Source organism: Eretmochelys imbricata, chromosome 3 (assembly GCF_965152235.1).
Source record: "Eretmochelys imbricata isolate rEreImb1 chromosome 3, rEreImb1.hap1, whole genome shotgun sequence".
Classification (NCBI taxonomy): Eukaryota; Metazoa; Chordata; order Testudines; family Cheloniidae; genus Eretmochelys; species Eretmochelys imbricata.
In genome coordinates, this window is record NC_135574.1 from 193,284,111 (window position 1) to 193,308,785 (window position 24,675).

General features: G+C 41.0%; 1 protein-coding gene across 3 annotated transcripts in view; it reads left to right on the plus strand.

Moving 5' to 3' along the window:
• PPP3R1 (protein phosphatase 3 regulatory subunit B, alpha) overlaps nucleotides 1–24,675 on the plus strand; it is an 85,435-nt gene that overhangs the window by 52,690 nt on the left and 8,070 nt on the right. For all 3 annotated transcript variants that reach the window (XM_077814008.1, XM_077814009.1, XM_077814010.1), the window contains one exon: nucleotides 21,048–21,224. In XM_077814008.1, coding sequence (XP_077670134.1) covers nucleotides 21,048–21,224 — 177 coding nt within the window. The remainder of the gene's footprint in view (nucleotides 1–21,047; nucleotides 21,225–24,675) is intronic.

The window sequence follows — 24,675 nt, forward strand, 5'->3', positions numbered from 1 at the left end:
GCAGCACGCGACTGGTTTGTCTCCCTCAATCTTCAGGACACTTACTCCCATGTGGCGATTTTCACAAGGCACAATAGGTTTCTGGACTGCTTGAAGTTGGTATATCAGCTGAACTGTTAGTTACTGAATGGCCTAGTGGGAGTGCCACCGCCCATCTTTGAGTCCTTAGAGAGGTAGACAGATCAGATCTATATGGGTCAGGGTGTTCCCTTTCCCCATCCTTCTCCAGTCAGGACCATAGGTACCCATGCCTCCATGATAGTTGGGAAGTGAATCTGAGGACACCTGAAGGTTCAAGGTTTGTGGACAGAACAGGAAGCTTCCCTTTGTATCAATATCCTGAAGCTTTGAGCCATTTATAATGTGTGCAGAGCTTTTCAGGCACAGATAAATGACACAGTGGTACATATATTCACCAACATCATCTCCACAATGTATTATATGTAGGGCCCTACCAAATTCCCGGCCATTAAAAATATGTCAGACAGTGAAATCTGGTCTTTTGTGTACTTTTACCCTGTACTATACAGATTTCACAGGGGAGACCAGCAATTCTCAAATTGGGGATCCTGACCCAAAGGGGGGTTACATGGAGGCCACAAGGTTATTTTAAGGGGGTTACCACCCTGACTTATGCACTGCCTTCAGTGCTGGGTGGCTGGAGAGCAGCAGCTGTTGGCCAGGCACCCAGCTCTGAAGGTGGCACCCCGCCAGCAGCAGCGCAGATGTAAAGGTGGCAATACCATACCATGCCACCTTTACTTCTGCACTGCTGCCTTCAGAACTGGGTGGCTGGAGAGTGGTGGCTGCTGACTGGGGGCTCAGCTCTGCAGGCAGCAGCGCACACGTAAAGGTGGCAATACCATACCAGGCCATCCTTACTTTTGTGCTACTGCTGGTGGTGGCTCTTGCTTCAGAGCTGGGCTCCCATTCAGCAGCTGTCACACTCTGCCTGCCCAGCTCTGAAGGCAGCTGATGCAAGCAGCAGCACAGAAGTAAGGGTAGCAGTGCTATAACCCCCGCACCCCCCATGACCCTCCCACAACTCCTTTTTGGGTCAGGATCCCTACAATTGCAACACCATGAAATTTCAGATTTAAATAGCCAAAATCATGAAATTTACGATTTTAAAATGTCTATGACCGTGAAGTTGATCAAAATGGACCATAGGGTCCCAATTATATGAACATGCAGGGAGGAGCCTGCTCCAACCAGCTTTGTCAGGAGGCAATAAAATATTGTCACTTTGGCATCAAGGAGAGCATCATTCCCACAACTGTTCACTTATCAGAGGTTCAACATCACTTGGACAATCACCTCAACAGGAGTTTCTCCCAGTATTACAAATCGTGTCTGAAAACCAGTGTGCTGATGTCTGTCTTTGCAGAATAGGGAATCTCAGCTATTGACCTGTTTGTAGTGAAAGATAACAAAAAGTGCCATCAGTTTTTTCTTAAGTGGGTCTGAGTCCAGGCTCCTTAACTGACACCTTCCAGCTGACTTGGGAATGGGCACTGATGTATACCGTTCCTCTGATCCTACACATTCCTCAGCTTATTCTCAAACTAACGTCAAACTAATTTTCGTTGCACCAGCATGGCCAAGACAGCGTTGGTTCTCCAACCTCCTCAGTCTATTGGTTCGACCCTCCGTCACAAATATCTGTTCCTCTTTATCCTGACCTACTAACTGAGCACTGGTTTCAAGTTTGGCATCCAGTGCTGAGCAATCTGCACTTCACAGCTGCTTGGCTAGATGTGGAGAAATGCTGTTAGACAAGTGCTACTCTACAGTAGAAAAAACTCCACTAAAGCTACCAATATAAGCTCTCTTCAATTTAATCACTAGCTCAATGGATTCGACTAATGCTAACCTGCATTCAGGACATTTTGGAGTATATGTTACACCTTCGGTCCTCTGGGCTATGCTTCAGCTCCTTCAAGATCCTCTTTGCTGCGATCTGTGTTCCATCCTCCGTTCCAAGGGAAGTCAATTTTCTCAAACGCCATAGTATTGATATTTCTAAGATAAATCGTTCATCTTTTTCCAGTGGTGAAAGCTGTGGTTCCTTTGTGTGACATTAATACTGCGCTGGCTGCCCTTATGGGTCCTCTGTTTGAGCCCCTGGCAATTTATTCTCTGTTCCTCCTGTGCCAAGATAGCTTTTCTTGTTGCTATCACATCTGCAATAAGAGTAAATGAGCTGCAGTTTTAATAGCAGAGCCCAAGTATATACTCAGTTTTTCAAAGACCAAGGGGCCCTAAGACCTCATCCAAAATTTTTGCCTAAACTAGTTTCATGGTTTCACCTTCACCAAATAATATATTTACCAGTATTCTGTCCTGAGCCACATTCAAATGGAGATGAGCAGTGGCCTCATGCATTGAATGTGAGACCTTGCTTGATGTTTTATTTGGAGAGGACTAAATCATTTCATTTATCACTTCACCTTTTTATCTCCTGTGCGGATTGAGCGAAGGGTCAGGCTGTTTCTGCATGGACGATTTCCAGATGGATAACTTCCTATTTCACAGTGGCATTTGGAGTAGCTCAGGTCACACCTCCACAAAAGCTATGGGCTCATTCAACTAGGGCCCAAGCAACGTTGATCTAATTTCTCAACGATGTTTCAATATTGAACATTTTCAAGGTGGCCACTGGGTCTTCCATACATACTTTTACCAAATGTTATGCTATTATAGCTGTGTCTAGATCAGCTGCAAGCTTTGGGAATGCAGTTCTGCAGTCATTCTTTAAGTGGACTCTGAGCCTACCTCCTGCTGAGCTGCCACAGTTAAATACACATCTGCAACTACTCGAAATAAAAACTGTTACCTACCTGTATGGTAACTGTGTTATTCTTCAAGATGTGAGTGCAGACACGAATTCCACAGCCCACCTTTAGTCCCTTCTGTATTGGAGTCTCAACTCTTGACATTTCCTGTGAAGGACGTGGGGGCTGGGGCAGCAGTACCCTTAAATAAGCAGGGGAGGGACTAATGTGGCCAAAAAGGGCACAAGTGCTGCCCCTTCTGGTACTGCTAGACAAAGTTCTCTGGTTTTGGTGCACTGGGTGTTCACACACCTGAGTGTAATATGCATCTGCATGCGCATCTCAGAGAACAATAGTTATATAGTGTAGTTGTAGCCTTGTCAGTCCCAGATATTAAAAAGACAAGGTGGGTGAGGTAATATTTTTTATTGGACCAGCTTCTGTTGATGAGGGCTTGTCTTCACGTACAGCACTACAGTGTTGCAGCTGCACTCCTATGCCGACGGGCGAGGTTCTCCCATTAGCATAGTTAATCCACCTCACTGAGAGGTTGTAGTTACGTCGGCGGGAGAAGCTCTCCCGTCAACACAGCACTGTCCACTCAAGAGTTTAGGTCGGTATAATTATTGCTTAAGGGTGTTGATTTTTCACTCCACCTGCCAGTCCTCTCTGACCCCTTTCTTACAAACGACCAGGTGCTGCTTTAATTCCTTTTGTGGAACTTCGTTCTTCTTCGTTCTTCAAGAACTTAGTTCTTGTTCTGGGTCTTGTTTTAAATCCACCTGGCCATTTTTGTTTACTGCAAGCACCTCAATTATTCTACTTTGGGTCATCAAGAATACCAGCTCCCAGTCTGTCCTTGGGAATGGGATCCAGTTTCAACATCAGTGTTGCCCCTTTTCAACCTGAGCAGCTAGTCAATTTGTGGAGCCCTGAAGCCATTCCAGTTGGAAGTAGAAACTGAGGGAGTCTTGTATTCACTTTGAAGCAGTCTTAATTATATGCAAGACATGTACAAAGACCTTCTCCAAACACAGGAGGAACTAAGAATAAAAAGAGCAGTTTCTTAGCTTACCGCTCCAAGCCTCTTTAGCCAACACCAAGCCCATAGGTGCTCTCTCTAGTTTTTCTCTCTGTCACACTGTGCTCACACGGCTCCTGCTTGGCTTTCTTGCTTTTTGCTTCTGCCTCTCTGTTGTTGTCTGTTCTTTGTGCTCCCACCCCAGTCCCACACAAAGCACAAACAATCCTCAGCAAAAGCTCCTGGGAAAGTTTACCAATCCCCTTTTGTCTTTGATGGGGGGCTTCTAATTAACTCATTTTGACAGTTATGTTAACTGAAAGGTGTGTTCACACCCGATCTCAGATGATTGTGAACCAAGCAATCCCCACTACATTTCAGCATAACAGTATATATGAAAAACAACAAAAAAAAACCCAGCTCATCTAGGGTATAGGTCAAAGGATGGCAAGCATTAACTAGTTGAGAAGGATTCATTTAATTCTACCTTCCATTTTGAAATATTGGTATTTTCAGTTGGTAAATGAGCATAGGATATAACCAGGTTCCTAATATTCCACCTTTATTCAAAATTGAGATTTTTCTGCCTGAGAGGAAGCTACTAAAGCTTATACTTTTGTACCATACATTTTATTTCAGTATCTGAGCCTAACATCTATTTTCTGTACTTAAAAATTGTAAATGGCACATCTGAAACCATGAAAAGGATTAAACCAGCTGTGTGTAAGCATATGCAAGCAAGTGGTTGAATGCATTCTCAAGGGCATCGGTTTTTTTGACATTTGACCTCAGACTGAAATAGAGGCTGTCTTAGTTGCTCACTCTGAAACATTATATTTGTGCATCAGACAAGATTTTGAGGTGAGAGCTTTGATTGAAGGTCTCCTTTATTTTGAGATCTCTGCAGTCCGTTCTAATGAGAAACTTTTATCTTAAATAACTTATTTTTAAAATGAATTTCAGGGTATAGCTTTGCTGAGAACAAAATAACTTCTAGCAGTGTTTTTGGTAAGATCCATGTTCACAAATTGGAAAACTACAAAAATTAAGATTTTTTGCAAAACTGCCACCTTATAGACCATTTACTGTCATGTTTATGCTGATATTTAAGAATGCCTGAAATTTAGGCTTCTAAATCCTTATTTAGGTACCTTAAGTGTCTGGATTTTTGAGTATAGATCTTCAGTGAAGAAGTGCAGGGTGTTCAGCACGTTTGAAAATCCAGACTCTCTCATATAAGGTGCCTACGTAAAGACTTAAGGCATGATCCAAAGCTCATTAAAGTTAGTGGGAGACTTTCTAAAACCTGATTTCAGTTAGATTTGGACCAAGGCCTTAGTAACCTCACTTCAGGGCACTTTTTTTTTTAACATTCGCCTTACCATTTATGAAACAATGGCATGTAATTACTGGTACTATCGATGTCTAGCAAAATATCATTAACACAAGTTTTTTGAGAGACTTTATTTTTAAAAATATACAGATGTAAAGTTCTTTGTGTGTATGCATTTCTGAAGCACCTATCACTGCTTGGCATATGTGGAGAGACTGCCAGCTATAAAATTGCATCTTTAAAAAAATCATGGATTGGAGAATTGATTTTTCTCTCCTCACCATGGTGTTAAGGCCAGACTACATGGCAAGTTACTGCACAGCAAGCCAAGATGTGAATCTGCAGCACACCAGCTTGCCACACAGTAATGTCCTTTGTGGACACTGCTACAGCACCCTGAGAGCGCCAGAGTGCAGTGTTTTGTAGCAGTGTCCAGACAGGACAGTACTGTGTGGCTGTAGATTCACATCATGGTTTGCCGTGCAGTAACTTGCAGTCTAGACAAGCATTTAGTTGTCAATGTTTTTCGAGGCGCTATTCAGGATGGCCACTAAGGGGGTAAGAGACCACCGTGTCCTGGGCCTCCCTATCACCATTTTAGAGGGGGAACCCATGTATTCTGCAGTACTTGCTAAATATCTGAAAAGAGTATCAACTCAAGTGTCTACTACACTTAAATGGAACTAGATAATTCAAATATTTTTGAAAAAAAATCTTTAGATAGCCCTAGAACGAATACCATGAATATCTTTAATTTTAATATCAATCCAAGAACATGCATTCCATTGCATTTCCATGGATTTATGTAAGAGCTTAGAATTCCCTTCAGCATTACTAGTAAGACCTGTTTAATAGTTGCCTCTGGAATTTAACAAAACAGCTGCTTGGATGAATGAGGAAGCATTTAGTAATAGTCTTTCTGTTAAGAAATACTTGAATTTGGAACTCTATTAAAAAAATGTAGATGGTTTTCTCAATGGCATATGAATATAAACAGAACTGAATTAATTTTTTTCTTTACCAGCAGACTGTCTTTTCAAGATATCCATTTAAAATGCCAATATCTCTATATGTGGGATTGCATCTCTTGCAACCTCAGAGTAGCAATTTACAACTGATGGGTGGTACCCTTTCAGTGATGACTAGCAGTTAGTGGAGTCAGTTAAAGTTCATAGGTTTGGCATCAGCTGTACCTCCCCTCCTCACATGACATTCCTACTCTTCACCAGTTTTCAATGCCTCTTGATGACATTTGTATCCAAAATGTTTTTTACCTACTCCAGATTATTTCAAAAGAAAAAAATACTACTGTTAAACCTAAAAAGCAGAAAATGAGGGTTAAGTGGATCTTCAGCTATCTAAGGAAATCTGGAACAACAAAGGTTACCTCTCCAGTGTGTGAGGTTAGAAGAATGCTGGCCCCAATCAGCACTCAAGGATACTCAGATCAATTCACTGAGGTACAGGCAAACTCTGCTTCAACAAATGTAGATCAAGTTAATTTCTCCTTTACTGTTTCAGTGATCTGTGGCCCAGCTTACTATTGTGGACCTTGGGCCTATGTGCAATAACAGTGCTTGGAGCTGGGTATTGTTTGCTTGTCCTTAGTTCAGTCAGCAGGCTCACTGGCAGCTACTGACCCTATAAATCTTCATAGGTCAGAGTATCTTTTTCGCTGTCACTGAAATGGCCCACGATTTATACTTTATCCAGAGATTTATGTTCTATGTGGTTGAAATAGATGACCTTTCTGAGTTAACTTCTAGGGATCTAGAAAACAGCTGGTAAAGATTCCGTTCAGGCTCTGATTTCCTCCACTTAAAGGAGTCAAAAATGAACCTTACTGGCGGGGCAGATTGCTATCAGGTATATAGAGAGTTTTTTATAGGAAGGAGCAGAATGGTGATGGGTGAGAACAGAGATACCTGTGTATCTGTGGAGGAAGTCCAGGTAAATGAATCTACCCACATGGTTTCAAGAAGAATGGAGAAGAACATGCCTTCATCAAAAGAATGAATAAGAATATGAGTAAGAATATCATCTCAACTTTGTGGAGAGTGGTTTAGTGTCTACTGCTTATGCAAAACAGGGTACCCCACTTAAAATCTGATATAAAATCTGTTCTATGACATTTTCTTTTATGTAAATGGTAAAAATATGAAGTTAAACTGCTGGGCAGAGAATACTGTAACAAGCAGATGGCACCAAAAATTAAAGACAGACAGACATGAAAATAGACAAAAACACACTTGATTTAGAACAAGTCTTACACTCTGCATTTTTTTTACCCTTCTGTTTATTTTTTAAAAGGAGGCCTTGTTTAAAAATATTTTTTAGAATGTGAAAGCATTTCCAAGACAATTCATGAAGATTAAATATACCATTGGAATTTTTTATCACAATGTTTAGAACACTGACTGGAGACGTATTAACAAGCCAGTTCACCTTGAATGGTCCCGTGAAATGTATTAGCTACTTATGCTAAACAGTCTGCTCCACCTTCTATTAGCTGTGAAGAGTACATTTCCCAGACCTGAAGAAGAGCTCTGTGTAAGCTGGATAGCTGGTCTCTCTCATCAACAGATTTTATTGGACCAACTTCTGTTACCTCACCCACCTTTGAATTTTTCTGGCAGTTTAAGCATTTTTTGTCAAATTTGAGCATGTGGAACAGAATTTTTTTATTTTTAAAAAATACTTGCCGAGACATGCAGTGTATAATTAACTTATGAACTTGCTCTGGGATATATATTATAGATGCAAATAGCTAGTAATTAAAATGATTAGACACTTACATGAATAAGAATAGTATGTGCAGTTATGCTAACTGGGAATGGCAGTTATAAGAGTTTTATGCTTGAGGGCATAGGCTGATCAACAGTTAGGATAATGAAGAAATTTTTCCACTCATATGGTTTAGTATTGCTCAATTGCCATGAACAAGTATGTTATCCTCCCCATGCTTTCCTCTGAAGAATCCAGTATAAGACGACGCCAAACTAGACTGAATGCTGGTCTGGTTCTGATATAGCAGTTAATGTATTCAACATGGAACTTCAATCTATCTGCATTTATTGATCATTTTTTTCAAAATATAGCTTGAAACGTTTTTCAGTTTAGGTTATAACACCTTTGCTTCACAACTTCAAGATAATTGTTTTGGAACTGAGATTTTAGTAGCTATTTCTGGCACAAGACCTATTGTTCAGCATCTGTAATTTAACCTGAATCCCAATTGAACTGAGATTTACCATACAATCAAACAACCTGAATAGAAAAGGAAGTGGTTTTAAGGGGTTGTCCCCCTTTGCTAGCCACACAAATGTCAAATATGTTTTTTCTTACTTTCAAGTTTTAAAAACTTAAAAAAAAAAAAAAAAAAAAAAAAAGTCCTGTAAATCATTGCATCATTACAGACTGAGTAGAAACCTTTTCTGTTAAAATAATAGTTAACAGAACTCCTGGTATTTGAAATGGGGTTGAGAGCCCTTTGCTTCTAGATTTCCAGTTCAAAGTTGATCCTGGGAAATAGTGGCCATCTTTTTGAACTTTAAGAGTTCAGATGGTTCATCTGACCACTGTTTTGTGGTGTGGAAGTTACCTTCTGACTGGCTTTGCTTCCTATATTTCAGCTAAAAGTCTAAGGCCAAAGTGCTTCTCTTGGGCTAAAGGAATATTCTCAAATTCTATTCCATCTCCTCCTTCCCCTTCTTATCTTAGATTCCTGTCTCCACTGTCCATAATCTTGCCATCATCTTGGAATGTGACATTTTCTTCTTTGGAAATTTGCCCCCTCTTTCTAGTCAGCATTGCGCCAGCATGTTCTTAGAAAACTTGTCATTGGTGTGGGTAACTAAAGATTCAAGACTGGTTGACTTAATACTGGTCGCCTTATATTACCATTTTTGATGAGAATGAAGAACATATTTTCAAATGGACACAACTGGTCAATGACAAACTCTTTAGAAGGGCTCGTCACTCAGTAATAATAAATACATTTTTCAGAATGCTTCCAGGAAAGATGCTCCTGCTCCTCATTTTTTTCATCAGAGGTTCATGGTATGTATAAACTGTCCAAAAGAAAAACAGGTTCTGTCTGGTCACTCTCAGAAATTTTTTGGATACTATTTCCTTTGACAATAAGTTCAATCCCTTTATTTGATTATGGAAAGCAGACATCCTTTTTATGCAGGGTTTCCCAAGGTACCCATCAGACATCTTGCTGGCTGAAGTTGTTTAGCTGTTTCACACAATTGTTGTAAACTGGGTTACATGCTTCATTTAGCATCATCTGATAGAATTTCCTTTTGTTTTTTTCCTCTTTTCTTGTTTAAGAAAGTAATTTTTTTTTTTTTTTTTGCTTTACCCTTTTTTTTCTCTTAAACTGGGGATTTCCCCCAGTAAAGGGCATGCCTGGTTCACTCGGGTTTAAGAGGTGCCTTTCCTGCAAGGAGTCCATTCCGATTACGGGCAGGCATTCGTGCTGTGTCCATTCCCTCAGGGAGGGCCACATTCCACAGAAGTATACCTTCTGTCATGAGCTAAACACCAGATCCCGAACAAAAAGGGAACTGAAACTAAAGCTGCTCCTCATGGAGGGAGCTCTGCAGCCTACGTCTGACCCGCAACATGAGTCTTCTCCTCAGCCTTCCCTCTCCAGGCCAGTAAACCGAGGAAGAAATCCTTAGACTCTCCATGCAAGACCTCTTAAAAAAAAAAAAAAAAAAAAGCTTCAAGGTGAGTCCTGAATCAGCCAGAGGAGGTTAGGTCTCTTCGATATCAATTGCACTGAAGGCATCTAAGCACAGTACCTACAGATTGCCAGGATCTGTGAGACAGATACCACTGGTATGTCTAAGGACCCCCTGGGCACACGTATCGAGCAGCGGTACTGCTGGTCAGGGACAGGTTTGGAGACCGTGCCGCATCTGGGAAGATGGTGTGGGTATGGATGCCCTCAGTACCGACAACTGTAAGGCAACCAACATTGGACCGCTTAGTGTGGTGAAGGTTGCCTGCTCCCTTGGTACCATTGTCTCAGTACCAGCAATCACTGACTACCAATTACTGTGGCACCAGAGGAATTTAGGTTCTCTAAGGACCTCATGGTATCTGAGGAACCAGAGTCTCCTCTAATCGATACCAGGGCTCTGGTACTGGGTACATCTCAAGCCCCCGGAATAACCACCAACACCAAGCCATGTACCTCCAGTCTCTGTATCGGCTCCATGTTTTCCAGTGAAGAGTCAGACAGTGACCAGGAGGAGGTCCTGTCCCATCACTCTCACTGTGCTTCCTCCTGCTACCAACTCAGGCCTTCCCAGTCATACCCTCAGTCTGGACTTCAGCCCACCTAGTATGACCAACCATGGGTTCAGCCACCCATACCTTTTCGACGACCCTACCAAATTCACAGCCATAAAAACACATCACAGACCGTGAAATTTGGTCTCCCCCTGTGAAATCTGTTCTTTTGTGTGCTTTTACCCTATGCTAAACAGATTTCACAGGGGAGAACAGTGTTTCTCAAATTAGGGGTCTTGACTCAAAAGGGAGTTGCAGGGGGTTGCAAGGTTATTTTAGGGGGGTTGCAGTATTGCCACCTTTTATGTCTGCGCTGCCTTCAGAGCTGCGTGGCTGGAAAGGGGACGGCTGTTGGCCAGGCGCCCGGCTCTGAAGGCAGTGTCCTGCCAGCAGCAGCGCAGAAGCAAGAATGACAATACTATACCATACCACCCTTACTTCTGCACTGCTGCCTTCAGAGCTGGGTGGCTGGAGAATGCTGGCTGCTGACTGAGGGCCCAGCTCTGCAGGCAGCAGTGCATACGTAAGGGTGGCAATACCATGCCATGCTTTCACACCTCAGCAATCTCATAACTCAGGGCAAATGGTTGCGTGCAAAGGCAACCCTCCACATCAACCTCCTTCAACTCAGAACAGTCAGGAATGCTTGCGTTCACTTTCTCCCATGGCTCAGAGGTATTCACACAAAGGTTGTGACAGACATCACATGCATGTACTACATAAATTGTCAGGGAGGTGCCGGATCATCCTCTCTCTGCGCAGAAGCACTAAAGCTCTGGAACTATTGCATTTGCCACAATGTTCTGATAGCAGCGGCCTACCTACACAACAGCAGACAGTCTCAGTTGCAAGTTCTCACAAGACCATGAGTGGGAACTTGACCCATCAGTACTTCATAATACTCCACATTCTGTCAATGGGGGACACAGACAATAGATTTGTTCGCTACTTACATGAACAGGAAATGCCCACACTACTGCTCCAGGGCTGGCTTCAGACAGCACTCATTAGATGATGCTCTCCTACTTCCATGGGACAAGGGCCTTCTTTACACCTTTCCCCCATTCCCTCTGTTGTTGAAGGTCTTGTTAAATAAAAAGAGGAAAAAGCAAACATCATACTGAGCGCGCTCACCTGGCCGAGATAAATGTGGTACCTGTACCTGTCAAAGCTAGCAGCGTGTCCACCAATCGCTCTCCTTACTTCCTCTTGCAGAACAAAGGACACACTCTCCATCCTAACCTGCAGATACTCGGACTCAAGGCTTGGCTACTTCATGGGTCCAACACAGAGCACCTGCTCCGAGGAGGTACAGGAAGTGTTACTGTACAGTAGGGAATTGGCTACCCATCATACTTAACTACAAAAGTGGACCAGGTTTTAGGTTTGATGCAATTCCAGACACATTATCCTGACATCTGCTACTCTCCCTATGATGTTAGCTCTCAGAAGAGAGGGCTATCCTTCAGTTTGCTCAAAGTACACCTGGCAGCCATAGCAACTTTCCATCAGCAAATAGAGGGATACTCAGTTTTCTCACACCCAACTACAAAGAGATTCCTCAAGGGTATAATGAACCTCTTTCCTCAATCTGGATGCCCCCCTTCAACATGGGACCTAAATCTAGTTTTAAAGAGCCTGGCTAGACTACTGTTTGAGCCGATGGCCACTTGTTCACTTACACATCTGTCAGTGAAGACATTTCTGGTGGCCATGGCCTCAGTGAGGAAAATAAGGGAAATAGCAGCACTTACAGCACACACACCCTTTATAGTCTTCTTTCACACAAGGTTACTCTCAAGCCACGCCCAAAGTTTATTCCTAAAATGTACTCCTCTTTTCACATGAACCAACCAATTCACCTCCCAACCTTTTATCCTAAGCCTCATTGTGAAAACAGTGAGGCCATATTGCACACGCTAGATGCCAGGAGAGCCCTGGCCTTCTACCTGGACAGGACAAAGACTTTTAGGAAATGCCCTACGCTCTTTCCTTCCATTGTGGAAACGTCTAAAGGCACAGAAGTATCGTCCCAGAGACACTTCAAATGGGTCTCAAACTGTGTTAAGCACTGTTATCATGTTTGCAATGCAGTGTCTTCATCTGGAATTCACACACATTCCATGAGGTTGGTTTCCTTGTCTGTCACTTTCCTCAGGAATGTCCCCTATCTCAGAAATCTGCAGAGCAGCCATCTGGGCATCTGTACAAAGCTTCACAGAACACTCTGATCACTGGGGACTCTACTTCCAATGCTAGCTTCGGCTCCATAGTATTATTATCCATAACAGACTCAACTCCGAAGCCCCAACCTTTCATTAAGGATACTGCTCCGGAGTCATCTGCAGTGGAGAACCCATAGGGACACTACTCGAAGAAGAAGAAGAAGTTACCTTGTGCAGGAATGATGGTTCTTTGAGATGTGTGTCCCATGGGTGCTCCACAACCCACCCTCCTTCCCTCTACTCCTGAGTTCTTATCAGGGACTCTGCAGTAGAGAAGTAACTGAGGGTGGTTTGCCCGCTCTGTGCCAATTAGCCCTGAGACAGAGCACGAGGAGGGGAGAGCGCATGTGTGGGCCGAACGGACAAGGCTACTGAAGATCTCCAATTTGAAGCACAGGGATGCACATACATCTACAATGGAGCACCCATAGGAGGACACCTCTTGATGAACCATCGTTACTGCACAAGGTAACTTCCTCTTCTCATTTCTAGGCCCTCTGAGAGGATGACTGCACTGGAACTACAATTTCAAAGAAGCTAGACTGTTTGGAGTGATCTTACCCTTTAGGTACATCTCCTATCAGAAGATCTTGGGATGCTTCACTGGAGCAAGGCAAACTTGTGGAATGACCATTCCTATCTTTCTTTATTTGTGACTTAGTTCTACACTTTATTATTGATTACTGATTATGTCGCTATAACTATCCTGCTACTATAACTGATAACTATTCCATCTCCAGAATTATGCTGATATTCTGGATCAGACTATTTGCAGTTTTCCCCTACATCTTTGAAGGTAGGCGGGGACATTGTTGTGTAGACTCAACTTTCTGTCTTGAAATTTCAGTATATGTTCAAGTTAAATATATCAATTTCTCTCACCAATTACAGTATATATTTAAGGGAACATGGGATATGCAACACTAGTTGCATTTGATATTTTCCTACAGTTATAAAATCATGCTATTGTAATGATTGCTACTTGTGGTAGTTGGTTCACTGATGCTCTCACACCTATTTGCAGCCTGGCTTGGTAGTCTCTTCCTTATTTTTCACGTCTGTCTTAGATTTGCTCTTTGAAGGAGAACTCACTCAAGCATTTAACTTTCCAAGAAGGGGGATTTATTGCAACTATTACAGATAAGTAATTGCCTTTTCTCCAGAAAGAAACTGTTCTCTCAAGGTACAGGTTTCAGTAGATCCACACTTTCCAATGTTTCACAGAGTTTGGGTAACGTCTGTATTGGTTAATGCTTTGTGGTTTTCAGTTGAAAAAGGAACTGAAAATTATGGGCCCTAGAGGTTGTTGCAGCCCTTCTTTAGAAGTAAAATGTGCCACTTCTTGGGAGGGAGGTAATAGCTTGGAAAACTTCATAGTAACCCTTGGAGAGTTCTTGCTTGGTTTAGACTGGGAGCATGGATTTTAAGCATGGGGATTTACTACCACTTGCACCTCTGGTGAGCAATTATATGCAAGTAATTACCTCTTCTCCCTTGACTGTACTTTTTAAGTTGTGTTATATAGGAGGTCATATTAGTTAATCATTGTGGTCTCTTTTGGCTCTAAAATCTGTGAATTTCTCTTCCATTGAAATACAGTATATTGTATTTCATTGGTGCACTGCCCATTTTTCTTACAAAAGCTCCATGATAATCTTCTCTGTTAAGAAATTTTGAAACAAGTCGCCAAACATGAATGATGATTTTTTACTTTTAAAATAGACCTTCTAAACTGAGTGGGGAAAACTGTCTTGATGCTACAATAGTTAAATACTTATAATTTTGTGGAGGAGAGAGAAATGGTTAGGTGGTGTCTGTATCTGCCAGAATTTTAAGAAAGCATGGAGGTAAATGTTATCAGATAGACTAAGCATTTCTTTGCACACTTTCTTCCCACCTTTAAATGGACTTTTATAATACAACTGTTTTACTTTCACCCCTTCCCACTGTAAAAAACTGTTCCTAACCTCTGCCATTTTAAGCAAGTTTTTTTTGTTTTTAAAGAAAGGTAAAAGGCATTAGTTGTTATTTTTTCATTAACTTTTCTTATTCTTCAGATATTGTTTTTAATGTAAAATTGCGTATCACCCTTTCGGTCTGTATATTTATTCTGGAGTTTCAAGGTTGTATTTACACTTTCCACAGTTTCTTTTTCTGCACTTACTTTTTTTCATTGATTTAAAATCCCAGTTCTTCTATTTAGCCCTTTACCTGTAGCTCAGTGTATTTTAATGTTGCCAGTCTTCATATACAGTGGTTTCTTATGGGATTCTCTCTTGTGCTTTGTCAAGTATTTTATTTGGCTTGGAGGAATTTTACAGTTTGAATCAAGAATAGGGTGTGCGCTTGTATGCTCATATACTTTTTGTTATGAGTCAGTTGGTGTAAAATGTTTAAATGTTCTTTCATGCTTCTTTTTTCGTTCTGGGGTGGCCCTTGCAGCACTTCAGAGAAGGTTGAGCCAAGCTTTCTGTCTGGAGTCAGTTTTTCAAAATGTTTTAAATACATTCTCAGATTGACCTGAAAGTGGCTATGCCAGTTGAAGTCCTGGGATAGAGTTAGTGGTACAAATTTAGTCAGTTGGTCAAGGGGTTCCCAAGATACAGCTGCCCCCCAACCCAAAAGGCTTATTTTTAAACTGTGCTCGTTCTTATAACACTTTATTGCCCACAGATGAGGGGGCGGGAGGTCGGAACTATAAGCAGGAGTTCAATAAAATATGTATTGCTGTCTGCCCCTGAGCTCAACTAGTGACTGACATTCCAAATAATTGAGATATTGGTATATACAACATAGTTTTCATTATTTTCTCTGAAAACCTAGCGCAACTTCTGTTGCTAGAAGCAAAAGGTTAGGGCTAATTTTCACTACTGCGCTACATCAGTGCAGCTGCACCACTGTAGTGCCCGTCTGGTGAAGGTGCGCTATGCTGACTCTCTCCCGTTGGCATAATTACTCCACCTCAATGAGAGGTGGAAGCTATGTCGGAGGGAAAGCATCTCCCACTGACATAGCGTGATGTGGACAGCGCTTTAAGTTTCTATGTAACTTGCATAGCTCAGGGGGTGGCTTTTTCACACCCCTGAGCAATATAAGTGGCAATGTAGACAAGCCCACTGTGAACAAAATCTTTGATATCCTGATAAGGAGTGGGAACATACAGTCATACCTTATCTGTGGATTTTATCAGAAGAATTGTTTTCTGTAACTTGGCCAATTGCTGGGAGTATTTTGCTTCCCCTTCCTAATCTGTTAAGCACTTTCTGCATAAGGGTTAGTATAAAGTGATCCAGGCTATTTATGAGGCCCAGAGGGGTTTCAGCGTAGCTCTGCCAGCGTTGTTTGCACTGTAGAGCTGATGAATAACATAGTCTTGGCACTACTGTGAGATGCTATATTGTGCAGACACACACCCTAGATAGTGTTCATTCTAAGCAGAAGATCATGGGCAAGGGGGAATGCAGCATGTTAACAATCCAAAGCATAATTAAATGAACTGGTGCTCAGAGCTGCTTTATTTACCTTGTATCTCTTTCCAGCTCCATGTGCAGGCAGCTGAGGAAGCAATATTCAGCATAGACAAGTACATAGATGCTAAAGTGGGTATTTAGCATGCTTGGGTGTTCAGCATGCCTTGGCAGCCCTGGAGGCAGAATCAGAACTGTCAGTAACTGACAGCAGGGGAAAAATTCTATTCTTGAAGATCCTGCCTTTTTTTTTTTTCCTGTCTCCATAGTTGCAAGCAGTTATCCAGACTTACTGCTGCAGAACTTTACGATAAACTGTTAAACAAAGAAAAAAATCTTCGGTAAAATTCTGATCTGGCCAAGTTGGTAGGGACACCAGGTTGCCTCTCTGGATCTTGTTCTTTTTCCCCACCTTGGTTCAGAGGTACTGCAGCTGTGTCTACCCCAGCTACCACTTTTCTCTTCCAGGACTCATAGTGCTGCTGACGTAGTGACGCACCTGGCTAGGTTGTCTGTGAAGATTTAAACGGATCTCTGGCTCTGAGAGTATGGGCCTTTACTGCCTGAGCAAAAGGACTGTATCTCTTGGCTTGGACGTAGTAGTAGACTCAAACCTCTACAACTGGTCCAGCCAATGGGGACAGAGTGCTACACTGTGTTAGTGTATGGTACAAACTCCTTCTGGCCAGGGAAGCATGTCCTGAGTTTCATACTTGCTCAGCAGTTCAAATCCCCGTACAGGCCACCACTTTTAATGACACTGCTGCTTGGATTGTCTTTATGGATTAAACCCAAGACCTCGATCTAAAAGCAAGAGCTTGTGCTACCGGAAACCAGAAATTAGCAGACTCACAAGTCCTTTACATGGTCCAGTCTCTAGATGGGACAAAGAGCCATATTTATTGTGGGTTATGCTGACAGGGCAGACAGGCTGGTAGATTGGAAGTTTTGCCTATTCTGCAGACAGGGAGAAACCATATCTGTGTGGATTCAGAAGGAAGATGTAGTGTGCCTGACTTGGGGGAAAAAGAAATCATACATCTCAAAATTCTGCATAAAAGAAGAGAGCTCAGTAGGGTAGATAGATCATTTTGGCAGAATGAAACCTGAATATGGAAGTATTCTCCATGATAGTCTGAACAAATCTGACAGTGGCGGTCTTTGCATTATGATAAAACTGTGAGATCCCTGAGCTCTTTGCCAAGAGACAAGAACAGGGTATGCTAGTGACAGATGCACTATCACAGAAGCAGCCAAAGACCCTTTTCTCTCCATTTCCACTTATGTCCAAAGAAGGGAAAATATGTGGATGTCCCTAGGGGCTGGCTGCCTACTGGTTGAGAAAGCAGTTGTCCTTGAGACTGGGCAACATGACAATAGACACACACAGCCCCTACCAAATAGAGCAGATACCAGCTTTGAGGTACCACCACTGATATAAAACTGATCATTTTAAGAGGAAAATATCAGGCATACCACTCTCCTATGATCAGCTTAGAAGAATAAGATTTCAAGGCATTCAGATGCAAAAAGTATTGAGGACAGCATCACTACTGCATCCAGCTTTGTTGCATAATGCACCTCCACCGAGATTTCAGTCTGCTTCTGGTCAGTTTTACTTGCCGTATTTTGATGAATTACTGAAGAAAGATCAATCTTTTTCTCCATCAAGGTACTATTTTTAAAAATGATGACTTTGGACAGACAGACAGAGCAGAATTGGATACTTGCTCTGCAAGCCACAGTTCTACATTTTCTACAACAAAGCAACATTGATCACAAATCAATCTTTTATTCCCAAAGTCATCCCCAATTTTCTGTCAGTCTCAAGAGATCATGTTGTCATCATTCAGTCCTAAAGCTTTTCCCAGTAAGGAAAGGGAATGCCATGCAATGGCTGTCAAAAAGGCACTTACAATATTGGATGTTCTAAATAAATTTAAGTCTGTTCCATGAGTCTAAAGTGCTCTTTGTTTTAAGTTACTGTTTTTAAAGGCAAGAAGGTATCAAAATCTATGATCACCGAATGAGACAGTTGGAGCAAATCTGAGGTACAGAAAGCAAGGAGAATGCCATCTCCTGCTATTGTACGTTTGCTGAGCACAGCCGTGATACGAGGAAATATGTAGGATAACCTGCACATTTTAATGAAATTCTATAGGCTATGTCTACGCTATAGTCTGTGTTGGCATAACTTATGTTGCACAGGGGTGTTAAAAAAACTACCCCTCGGAGCAACATACATTACACTGACATAAGCACTTGTGTGCACAGTGCTGTGTTGGCAGGAGAGCTCTCTCCCATTGGCTTAGAGCGTTCACCCGATGCGCTGCAGTAGCGCATCTGCATCGGTACACCTGTGCTGCTGTACATATGTGCTGCTGCCGCACTGTACGTACAGACATGGCCTAAGAGACATGTGCAATCTAGGGTGCAGTCCAGACCAGTAAATGTCTCTCTCACCCCTGCTTTTCCACCTGGGGAGCCTCACAATGCTTTGCTGCTGTAGCTCGCAACATGGGCTCCTCACAAGCAGCATACAGGTTTCACCCTGAGTGTCTGTGTATAGCCACAGCCCTGGTCCAGCAACTCGGCCACAGTAGCCAGTTAGTAAACACCAGCCACACACTGGCTTCCAGCAGCCTTGGTTACTACTTGAAGGGTGACCCCAACACACTCTCAGTCCTTGATTTTTCTCCCCCTCCCTCCAAAGTGTGTTCTGCACTGTCCAGCCCTGTCCAGATATATTAGATCTATTGCCCCTTGAAGGGGATCTGTATACAACAGTTTGATACCATAAATGGAGTTACCAACACAGTTCAGTTTAAAGACAACAGTGGATTAGTTTTAATTAAAGAATAAAACAAGTTTATTTAACTACAAAGAGAGTTTAAGTGAGTACAAGTATAAGGCATGACAGGCAGAAATGGTTAAAAGAAAAATAAAGATAACGCTTTCTAAACTTAACAAACTTGTTTCAAGGTGCACTTGTTACCATATGCTTCCAGCAACAGGGGTGACCAAATTTCAGTTCAGGGTCTGCTCCCAAAGTTCATAGGCTATTTCTTTTGTTGTCTTAGATGAAAGAGAGAGAGATGGCTAGGGAGAGAGCACTTGTGTTTTTGCTCCTCACTTTCGTAGCAGTCACCCTTTGAAATTACATTTTTCTGAAGGTTAGCCTGTGATAAATTTCATTCCCACTGTGAGCACAGAGACAGTCATTGTGAGAGACGTTTCATGCTGTGCTTTGCTAAAATACAGATTTGTCTTGTCTCTCTCTTGCTTTCTCAAGGACCTTGTTTACTACTTATGTCAATTGATATAAACACACATTCCTTTAAGACCTGCTTGACGAGTCCTGCCTAATAGGGGCTACCTGGGTTTGAATATATGCTACTAACATCATTCAGGAGGAATTAATATCTTTACACATAAGGTTGTTACGCACATTTGATCATGATATTATTGACCAGTGAGTTATTAGCTTTCAAATGATACTTCACAAGGCATATGTTGTACAAAGATTATTAAAATAGTGTTTAGGGTGTGAATACAGGGGTACGTTTGATCACAGTAATTTTCCGCCTGCACAACGAGCAGAGCACTTGGTGGTATTTCCAATAAACTAACTTTTTAAAGGAAGCACAGATAACTGTTCCCGTTATAACAACATGATGGTATTTTTTTTTTTTTAAAAAAAGATCAGATTGACAACTCTTGTGAAGAATATTTATGCAAAATATATTGTTGAAAAATCTCAGCTAGCATCAAATGTCAAATATTGCATAAAGTGAGGTTTTTTTACATTTTGGGTATAGCTAATTTAATGAAAGGACATATTTGTACAAAAGGTCTGTTGTTTTTATTTTATTAAAGCTATTTCTGTGACAATCACCATAGTATCTGAAGAGTTGTTACCAAAGTCTGTCTGTCTCTAATAACTTTGTTTTAAATTTGATCATAATTGTGATAAAGTGGGCTCTGTACCTATATAGGTTACTCTGTTCTTCCACTGACAGGCTGCTGGGTGGGTGGATGGGAGAGGTTCTGGTTTTGAGGTTGATAAAGAAATTTTACCCTGCGTCTCTTAAAAGTCTGTTGCAAGATTTTTAGGTGGCAAAATTGCAGTGGCCTTGCTGTGGCCATCAGTCTTTTTAACTTTCTGTGGTGAAACCACCAAACAGGTTTCCAGTATGGTGTAGTAAAATACGACGAGTATGGTTTTTTGGCATAACCAAGTAGCATTACTACTTTCTGTTTTACATAAACTAAAAAAAGCATAATTGCCTTTCTTTAAATATTACCATTAATGCTTAGTTTAATGGTAAGTCTAATAGTTTACTACTACTTATGGATGATTTTTAATGATTTTTTCAGCTGTTTAAGCTGTTTAAGGTTTAACTATAAATGACAGAAAGGACTGTGCTTTTAGATGAACCAGTGAACATCCTGCTGAAACCCCTTCCTCGAAGGTTCCTTGGTGCCAGATTCTGATTGGGAGTGCATCAGGCAGGCCCAGGCTGGGGGTTTCAGTGCTAGGAAGCTACACAGCCAACTGCAGTCATTGGTGCCAGAACATACCATGTGACCATAAATAAGAATTAGCTTAACATGATCAATCCTTTAAAATCTTGAGTCAGCATACAGTAATTATAGTGAGTCACAAGGTTGTGTGCTATGGCTGGTGCAGGGGAAAAAATTGGTAAGTGGCTTTTGATAGAAAACCTGGCTTCCCATAAAAGCTTTTCAATATAAAAAGTGTCTGCGATCATGGCTGTAGTATACAAGTTTTGCAGAAATGTGGCACAATTGTGATACCGGAAGAGAAACATTGAATTAAATACATCAGAGCAAACATTATAATTAAGTAGCAAATTTGTGTCATGAAATCTTTCTGAAAGCAGTTTTTTTTTTCCCCTTTAGTTGACGCAGATGAGATTAAACGGCTAGGAAAGAGATTTAAGAAGCTTGATTTAGACAACTCTGGTTCTTTGAGCGTGGAGGAGTTCATGTCTTTGCCTGAGTTACAACAGAACCCGTTAGTACAGCGAGTAATAGATATATTTGACACAGATGGGAATGGAGAAGTGGACTTCAAAGGTAAGATACAGTGCTCTATCATTCATGATGTTGGCATTTTCTTAGAAGATCTAACTCCTGGAAACTGTTGATTTCAGCTCTGACACAAAATTTATTCTTTTTTTTTTTTACAAGAACAAAATAGTGTGAAATCCACTTATGGGTGAAACATGCTTATAAAGATACTTTTATATATTAGAAATAGATACTAACAATTTCTGTGAACATGTATATAAAATAAACTTAAATGTATTTATTCCCTAATGCATAACCCAATATAACAGTTTCTGTTGGTTTAACTGTTTTGTTTAATAATCTTTCTTACTGTTCATATTCTTAACTTCACTTTCATGCTTGATGTCCATTTTAAAGTATGTTCGTGAAACGATCTAAATCTAGGCATTCTAAAAACTATTTTCCTCATTAACATGAAAAAGACATGATGGGTGGGAGAGAGTTGCAAATGTGTGGGTTCTGTTTTACTTAACTAAACTTTTAAGAGAGACATGGAACTAGCTGTAGCAATCTCAGAACCATTAGCAAGTGTCATGGAAGATGGGTAAGGTCCCAGAGGACTGGAGAAGGGCAAACAAAGAGGACCCGAGCAATTATAAACCAGCTAAGCTAACTTAAATACTTGGAATACGGGAACAGATTGTTAGACAATCAGTTTGTAAGCACCATGAGGATAATAGGTGAAGAGGAACAGCCAACGTGGATTGGCAAGAACAAATCATGCCAAATCTAATTTCCTTCTTTGTCAGTGTTACTGTATGAGTGGAGTGGGGCAAACAGTAAACATGATATATCATGATTTTAGTAAGGATTTTGACAGTCTAACATGACATTCTCATAAGCAAATGAGGGAAATAGTCTTGATGAAATTACTATAAGGTGGTTGCACAGCTGGTTTGAAAAAACATACTCAACAAGTAGTTATCAGTGGTTTGCTGTCAAACTAGGAGGGAGTATCGAGTGGGATTTCTGAAGGGGGTCAGTCCTGGATTTGGAACTATTCAATATTTTCATTAATAACTTGGATAATGGAGTGGAGAGTATGCTTATAAGGTTCAGATTACACCAACCCAGGAGAGGTTGCAAGTACTTTTGGAGGACTGGATTGGAATTCAAAAAGACCTTGACAAGTTGGAGAGTTGGTCTGAATTCAACGAGATAAAATTCAATAAAGATCAAATGCATAGTACTTCACTTAGGAAGCAAAAATCAAATGCACACGTACAAAATGGGGAAATAACTGGGTAGGTGGTAGTACTGCTGAAAAGGATCTGGGCATTTTAGTGCATCACAAATTGAATGATAGTCGTCAAAGTGATGCTGTTGCAAAACAGGCTAATAGCATTCCAGGGTGCATTAACAGGAGTGTTGTATGTAAGACCTGGCAGGTAATTGTCTCGGTCTACTCAGCACTGGTGAGGCCTCAGCTGGAGTACTGTGTCCAGTTCTGGGCTCCACACTTTAGGAAAAATGTGGGCAAATTGGAGAAAGTCCAGAGGAAAGCATCAAAAATGAAGGAAGGCTTAGAAAACCTGACCTATAAGGAAAGGTTACAAAACTGCGGACATTGAGTCTTGAGAAAAGAAGACTGAGGGGGGACCTGATAAGTCTTCAAATACATTAAGGGCTGTTATAAAGAGGACTGTGATCAATTGTTCTCCATGTCCACTGAAGGTAAGACAAGAAGTCATGGGCTAAAATCTGCAGCAAGAGAGATTTAGGTTAGCTATTAGAAAAAACTTTCTAACTGTAAGGGTAGTTAAGTTCTGGAATAGGCTTCTAAGGGAAGTTGTGGAATCCCCATCACTGGAGGTTTTTAAGAACACGTTGGATAAACACCTATTATGCATGATTGAGGTGCTGCCTCAGTGCAGGTGGCTGGACTAGATGACTTCTCATGGTCCTTTCCAGCCGTACGTTCATTTCTATGATTCTATAAATATTTGGATCTAAATAGTTCATTTTTTATGAGGAATAAGTTCCAATTTTTATAGCCTCTTAACACGATTTTTTTCTTGGAATATTTCCTAAGGATTAAGGTATTACACAATTACTAAGATTAAGATTCTGTCACGGGTATTTTTAGTAAGTCAGGGACAGGTCGTGGGCAATAAAAATAAAAATAAAAAAAAAAAAAATCATGGAAGCCCACGACTTGTCCCTGACTTTTACCAAAAATATCCTGTGGAGGGGCAAAAAAGCACTGTTGGGGCTTGCAGCTGCTCCAGCCTCGCCCCAAGGGACTGATCGGGACTGATCGGGATTGGGATCAAGACCATCACTCCAGCAGGCCTGGGACCACTGGCAAGCTGTTCCAGGGGCCCCTGTTCTGGGGCTGGATGCTGCTTTGGTCAGCTGCTTCGGTCCTGTCCCAGAAGAAGTCATGAAAGTTCCATAAAATAATAGAATCCGTGACAGACTCATATCTTGTGTGTACATTACATCAGTATTAGACCAGGTTGCCTAGACTGGTGTGGGAATCTTTCCAGGATAATTTGCAACACTTTTGTGTTTCATACAAAATGCTCTTCTGTGACTAAAATATTCTGTATGTGATATTTTTCTATGACAGTTTAGATTGAAAATTGTTTCTCTGTAAATTACAAAAATTATAGAAGTACTGGTTTTTCTATTTAATAGTCTTTTTTTACCCGTAGTTATAGTTTGCCACTTTTTCAAACAAAAAAGAGAGAAAGCTGGTATAACTAGAATTCAGTTGAAACTTATTTTGCTTTTAAAGTAAGTATTGGAAAGCTACATTATTTAAAATGTTGCTCATTTAGCGGGTCAGAGGCTGAGTTTTTCCACTGCCAAATTATCAAATTTAATATTTCTTTAATTTAGGATCAGATCCTCAGAGTGGCAAGTTTTCTTTAACTCCCATTGAAATTAATGTAGGATTTTTTTCAGGATTAGGAAAAAATTAGAAACAGACTTTTTAGTCTATCTGATTAGAATTTACCAAATTTTCAATTATATAGATATTTTGATCAATAAAATTTGAAGAAAACTATAAACATGAAGTACATTCAAGCTGTTCTAGCACAACAGCAAAAAACAAAACTCAACTAAATTGGAATGTTTGAATTTTAAGACTATATTTTCCTCAACAATGTCATCCTCTGAAACGATATAAACAATGCACGTAATAATTGTCAAAATACACTTGTTAAAATGACATCGTGGGTGGGGGAGCGAGTGTACTATATTGTTCATGAGATTATGAACTCAAATAATGTGATTACGAAAAGCTGTAACAGACGATTTAGCACTAGTCTGTTTTTGTATCATAAAATGATGCAGTCATAATGTGTTTTGTGGCAGTGAATCTACTGTTGCCATCTGGCCATGTTTGGTGTCTTACATAAATGAATGGTAGTCTCAATCCAGTTTTTGCTGAACAGGTGGCCCCCTCAAAAAAAAAAAAAAAAATCACTGCTGGCACCCTGTGTAGACA